The following is a 6619-nucleotide window of genomic DNA, read 5'->3' as shown; positions in this document are numbered from 1 at the left end:
GAGCTTTAGAATGCTGACAATGCACTTTCATAATATTATGATCAACTTGGCACCCCTGAACTTGTTTGAGAACTTATGATGTATTTTACTCCATTTGTTACCCCATGATCCTTGAGTTTGATGCGAAGAGAAAAAAGATTGGCAAGTTTGTAGATGCATATTTCTTAACCAGCTGTCAGCAAACCCCAAAGTTTAAACATGTAACACCAACATTTTGTATTTTTCCCCATATTTATGATGTTGGTTTTGTTGCTGTTGAGTGTTGACGATGTTGTTGTACTCTATTTACCTGTAGATCACTTTATGGAAAAGTAGAAACATAGCATGCTTTGATCACATTTTGTAATATTATCCGTCAAATACTTATTCAGTTCACATTTGTAAGATGGTTTTGCAAGCTACCAAAATCGGGAAAGTATTTCATTGGATATATAATTGGGGCGACCGCAGCAAGGAGTTAAGGCGCTAAACATGGTTTCCCGTGACGCCGTCAATAGGTTGAGCACTGACACTTGAAAGGATTCGTGACATCCTGATACATCACGAGAGATGATAGTGATGTACTCTCTCCGTCCTAAAAATGAAGGCCTCAATCCTTACAGATACAGTTGCATCTACAATTAAAATATGTGGGGTGTCTTTGCACCCGAGAGTGCGATTTTAAAATGACTTTTAAAGGCAGTTTAAAATTTAAAAAATCCGAAACAAAAAATTGATGTACGTCTTAACATATTATGTGCTCATAAAGTCGTTTCGCGAAAAAACGACATTTTGTATGTCATGTGCAAAAAACACAAATTTTGATGCTTTAAAAAGCTTGTCACAATACATTTCCTTATCTTTTTAAACTCAAAACACAAATCTGTCAGTTTTCCCGCGGAACTTAGCTTCCACATATAACCGTTCATACTTTTCTGACATTATAAAATGCTTTTCTCGGGTAGCATGAGCATACAGACGCTTCGCTGTCGACGGAAACGTCGCCTCCCACTGAATGAATATTCCGCCTTTATGAGACACACATATATCAAACCTGGGGTTCGAACTCTGGTGGGCTGGGAGTACAACCACCCTCCTAACCACCCAACCTCAGGTTGGTTTCGGCACCGTTTAGCTATTTATTCCATAGAATCTAATTTGATTGTATTATTGTATATTGTGTCACTGTCCTAAGGAGACTGCTTCAGATTACGTGGACATACATTGATCTGCAAGCTAACAGCTCGTCGTATGGCAAGTTGTTCTAGCTTGTGCATCACGGATGACACATCATTCTGTCAATGTATGAAGATTGTGTGCTGAATGAATTTGGAAAAAAATTTGAATCAACAGTTTTCATTAATTTGCTTCTTCAAATATACAGCAACCCATACATCAAAACAATCAAACATCACACTTACTAGTAACACAATCTCCCCATTTTTCACCCACCCTTTATACAGTGTCATGGAATGGAACTTTCAAAATAGATACCACCCGTAGCACCGACCAAAAAAATGGAATACGTACGTGTGTACGTATGTGTATACGATGCTAATGACCAGTCAAACGGAACATGCGCGCGTGCATGTATCGCCATGATCACACTCTCCGAGAGGTCTCGCCGACGTCGGAGCATGGCTGCTCGCCGCTCATGAGCTGACGGAGGCGCCACCGGTAAAATGTTCTATGTACGGTGTACTTTTTTTCTGTACATACACACATGTATTATGTGTATGTACGTATGATTCTGATGACCAGTCAACCAGAACGTGCGCGCATGCATTGATCGCACGCCACGTACGAGCCCACGATCGATCATACTTTCCGAGGGGTGTCGCCGGCGCCGGCGCGTGGCTGCTCGTCGCACTTGAGCTCGGCGAGGCTGGGCTTGAGGCTCGCCCGGAAAAACTCCTCGTACTCGGCGGCGCCGCCGGCCTTGCGGCGCACCTCCACCACGGTCAGCTCTGTGGTGAGCTCGTAGATCTCCGCGACCACCGCCAGCGCGCCGTGCGCGCCCTCGCGCGTCCCCTCCATGATCACGGACCCGTCCTCCCTCGCCCGCACCGCCATAGCTGCCGCCGCCGCCGTCCTCTCCAGAGACGCCAGGATTTCCTCCACCGGCGCCGCCGACACGAACCGCGCTGCGTTCTGCTGCTGCTCGCCCTCGCCGCTGGCGCTCCCCTCGTCCTCGAACAGCCCCGACAGGTCGAACCCCGGGGAGAAGGAGATGAGGTCGAACGCGTTGAGGCTCGACCGCCGCCGCGAGCTCTCGCCCAGCAACCTCCCTTCCAGCAGCGACGACGCGTTCTGCAGGTTAGACCGCCGTCCCGAGCTTCCCAGCAGCCTCCCTTCGAGCAGCGACGGCGCCGACCCGCACGACGTCATCCTCGCGTGCAGGTCTGGGTCGTCAGCGCGGTCGCCGCCGTCCTCCGTCCGCGGGGTGTCCGGCGGCGAGGTGGACGCGTACACGTCGCCGTCGTCGAGGTCGAAGCGGGTGAACGAGCGGTCGTCCTCGATGCGGAAGGAGAAGCGGCGGTACCCGACCCTGAACCACTCGTTGTCCATGATCTCGTCCACGGCGGCACGGCGGATGGGCTTGGTGTCCAGCAGGCGGTGGAGGAGGCGCAGGAGCTCCGGGGAGAACCACTTGGGGCAGCGGAAGTCGCCCCTGTGGATCTTGCGGTACATGCCGACGAGGTTCCGGTCCTGGAACGGGAGGTAGCCGGCGCCGAGGACGAAGAGCACGACGCCGCACGACCAGAGGTCGGCCTTGGCGGCGTCGTACCCGCGCCGCGACAGCACCTCGGGTGCGACGTAGGCGGGAGTGCCACAGAAGGTGTGGAAGAGGCCGTCGTGGCGTATCTGCTCGGCGACGGCGGAGAGGCCAAAGTCTGAGACCTTGAGGTCGCCGGCGTCGTCGACGAGGAGGTTCTCGGGCTTGATGTCCCGGTGGTACACCCCGCGCGCGTGGCAGAAGGACACTGCTGAGACGAGCTGCTGGAAGTATCGCCGCGCCTCGGGCTCCGGGAGCGGGCCCTTGGCGACGCGCGCGAAGAGCTCGCCGCCGCGGACGTACTCCATGACGAAGTAGATGCGCAGCTTGGTGGCCATGACCTCGTAGAGCTGCACGATGTGCGGGTGGCGCACGCGGCGGAGCACGGCGATCTCGCGCTTGATGTGGGAGGTGAGGCCGGACTTGAAGATCTTCTCCTTCTCGATGACCTTGATGGCCACCTCCTCGCCGGTGCCGACGTTGCGGGCGTAGTAGACCTTGGCGAAGTTGCCCTGCCCCAGCATCTTGCCCACCTCGAACCTCCCCAGCAGCAGCGGCTTCTTCACGTCGCGCTCGCGCCCGCTGGTAGCCTTGCTGCTTGCCACCCGCGCCAGCTCGCGCTCACGGCCGCTGCTCCCCTTGCTGCTTGCCGTTCGCGCCATTGACGATGAAGAATCCAGTTAGAAACTTGATACACTACCTAGATAACTAGCTCTTGAATTTTGCTTCAAAAAAATTAATGAAATTTTCACTTGAAGAAACGAATGGGATGAGAGGAGAGAGTAGAACGTAGGGATGGAATGCTGGTTAAATAGATACCAGTTCCAAATAGATAATTCCAGAGAGTGTGGTGCTGGCCCTTAACTCTCAAGAAGAGAGTTTCAAACATAAGAAACTCTACTAAAAGAAAGGATTGACTTTTTGGTGATACTGTCTTTTAAATAAGATTCCATGATCAATTTCTCTTGGTGAAACTTTAAAATGTCTTTTACCTTTTCGTATAATGAGCTAACGCGCAAACATTTTCCTTCATCTCAAATCTATTGAGTTTCTTTGCTTCTATGATAATGATTTATCGTCATGAAAACTTGCTTTTGCGCACATTTGTGCAATGGCCTAGCACAGTTTGGGCATGGACATAGTGGGTTGACCCGATGACCGTCCGATGTGGATTGCGGTGCTATCTTGGCCGTTGGTTCCGAGTAAGGATCTTTGCAGGTGATACTGACATATTTTTGGGAAGTACTCTTAATTAGCTGTCAAATTCTCATTTGACAATTTGCTTGAGACTAATGAGATCCAATTTTGATTTGACAATTTTTTTGGTGAGGTGGACAGTTGGACTAAAAGGTCGGTGCACTATGACATTTCAACATTTGGCGGGCACATTGTTGCTATCCTCCACGTAGGAGGAAAGGTTGGTGGGGCACCACTTAAATTATTCCTTGTGACAGTCCAGATTTTTTGGCACAACCCCTTGAGATGCCATCTGTATGTCCTGACAACGCTTCTCAGATCTAGAAAGAGAAGAGGAAATACTAGTATCTTGATGGATATATATGACACATATGAGTAGTCTAACTCTGAGCGAAAAGTGTTTTTAGCTCCCGAGCTCCAGTGCTCTCGCTATGTTAAAAAAAAATTAAAAATATTTTTACAAGTTATAAAAATCATGAAAATAATTCTGAAGACTGTCATTGAAACATTCCACAATCATGCAAAATCCTAATCCGAAATTCTTTTTATTTTGAGCTAGATAAAAATGACAAAATCTGATATGTTTTGAAGATTTGAAAATGACTACTCAGATCTACAATTTTGTCATTTTTGTGTAGCTCAAAATATTAATTATTTGAAATTAATTTTTTTCACGTTTGTGGGATACATCATTGACTATGTGCGGATTTTGTTTCAGAATTTTTTGAAACTCAAAAATATGAATTTTGATTTTTTTTAAAAACGAGATCACTGGTGCCCATGTGCACCAAATCTCTGTCCAACTCTGAGTTCATATACACGTTATACTCGCAAAAGGGGCAATGTGCATGTACCGTGGAATAGGATTCTTCGGAGTCTCAGAGGTTGTTTGAAAATTTCCAGACATTTTATGTGTGCTCTAATGTGATGACGATCTGAATATTGGCAAGAAGCAACGTCAGACAGACACTGTACTAGTTTTCTCTCAGCTCCAGAAGTGTGGCCTTTTTGTTTCTCCAAGGTCAGTTGGTCTGAAGAACACAAACAGAACAAATGTCCCATATTGTCGTGTAGGGACACTTTATGGTTGAGTATATTCCCTATCTTGTTTCCTTGAAACAACACAACAAGCTACTTTTCCACAGTGTTCATTTCTTTGTTTTTCTTGCACAAAAGATGCGTGCATGGTGGCCACGATGAAACATTCTTAAGATTAGGAAAATAGGAAGGAAAATCATTATGACTACCTCTTGGCACGTAGAAAATGCAGGAGAAAACTTCAAGAATGGATATAACAGTTTGCAATGAAATGAATAAGAGAAAACTTCAGGATATGCAATAAATAATAGGGTTACAGTTTGCAATGAAACGAATGAGAGAAAACTTCAGAATATGCAATAATAATAGGGTTACACGTCAGATCCAACGCACAGGCAAGAAAAAGATGAGGAGTTGAACAGTGGAGAAAAAGATGTGACCACCACTAATATCGCTTAGCCCAAAAACCAATGGGAGCTGTACAGAAACTTTCCTGTGTGATTTTTCTGCCATATTAAACTGGAATTTCGTGCTTTAGTTTCCTTTTGGTCAAATGCAAGCTAATTGGATTACCCCATCAGAATCTCATTTCTCAAGTCACCGATGGTATGTTTCTGGCTAGAAGTGTGCACCAGGAGCTGTATTACTGAAATGAAGCTACAGGGGTCAAGGCCGAGCACACGCGACAGTCCAATCTCCAATATCCATAGGCCATAACTATCTTCTCGCTGCTTCCTTAGCAGGCAGCTCATTCTTCTATCCAAAAGTGCTGGTACTAAAATTTATGTGAGACTGGATATGAAAAAGAAGCGCATTTATCATAAGGGGACCATTACTTTAAACTGAGCTCTACCTAGTACACTCTGATGGAAGTTGAGAGTTCTTGAATGCTGGTAAAGCATAGATGTCATGGTGGCATTAAAAGAATTGGTACCATTATCAGGTAACTGATATATCCTGTTAAACTGATAGTATATACCAACCCTTTTGTATCCCTTCGTGTGGACCTACATCATCAAATCAAGCACATGATGAACAATGGAAAACATAACAACGGTATTTAAGTTTCCCTTCGATGCATGAAAGAAAAATCAAGCAATGCTTAGAAGAATTTCTCAAGGATAAACATGCTGTTTTACATTTCACATTTGTAAATGTTGTTTGCACATTTGCAGTCCGACGTCGTGCACTTCATACACAGTGGCAACAGCAAACCAGAAACCAAATGATCCCTACAACTGAATGTTATGGTTATGGAGTCTCTACTGTCTGAAACAAGTTCAAAACCAGTGACCTCTGGATGAACGGTTCCACCAGTACACGGAAAATCAAAGGAAATCATGGAGAGTATGTTACTGCTACGTGTGAGTACATAAGTACAATCACAAGAAACCCAAGTATACTGAGTAATATTTGCACACCATCATGGTAAACTGATAAATCTATGGATGTGAGCACATTAACGAATTCAGATCCTAGTTCTCTATAAATATGGATGATCAACACTCAACAGAAATGTCACTACCACCATTTCACCTAATTCCAGAAAGGTGCATGAGCAACAAGTTACTTCATGTTACCCCTCAAAACAACAACAGAATGCATAAAAATTGATACTTGACAACCAGA

General features: G+C 46.0%; 1 protein-coding gene across 1 annotated transcript; it reads right to left on the bottom strand.

Annotated features, from left to right (window-relative positions):
• Positions 1-1797: 1797 nt before the first annotated feature.
• LOC124664953 (putative CBL-interacting protein kinase 13) lies at positions 1798-3417 on the bottom strand. The gene is made up of 2 exons (XM_047202362.1): positions 2303-3417; positions 1798-2248 (listed from the first exon to the last, which is right to left on the bottom strand). The coding sequence occupies exons 1-2, from the start codon at positions 3415-3417 to the stop codon at positions 1798-1800; spliced, it is 1566 nt and encodes a 521-aa protein (XP_047058318.1).
• Positions 3418-6619: the final 3202 nt, after the last annotated feature.

The sequence above is a fragment of the Lolium rigidum genome, chromosome 6 (assembly GCF_022539505.1).
Source record: "Lolium rigidum isolate FL_2022 chromosome 6, APGP_CSIRO_Lrig_0.1, whole genome shotgun sequence".
Lineage (NCBI taxonomy): Eukaryota > Viridiplantae > Streptophyta > Magnoliopsida > Poales > Poaceae > Lolium > Lolium rigidum.
The sequence above is the reverse complement of the archived record's forward strand: the minus strand, read 5'-3'. Positions and strand labels throughout refer to the sequence as shown.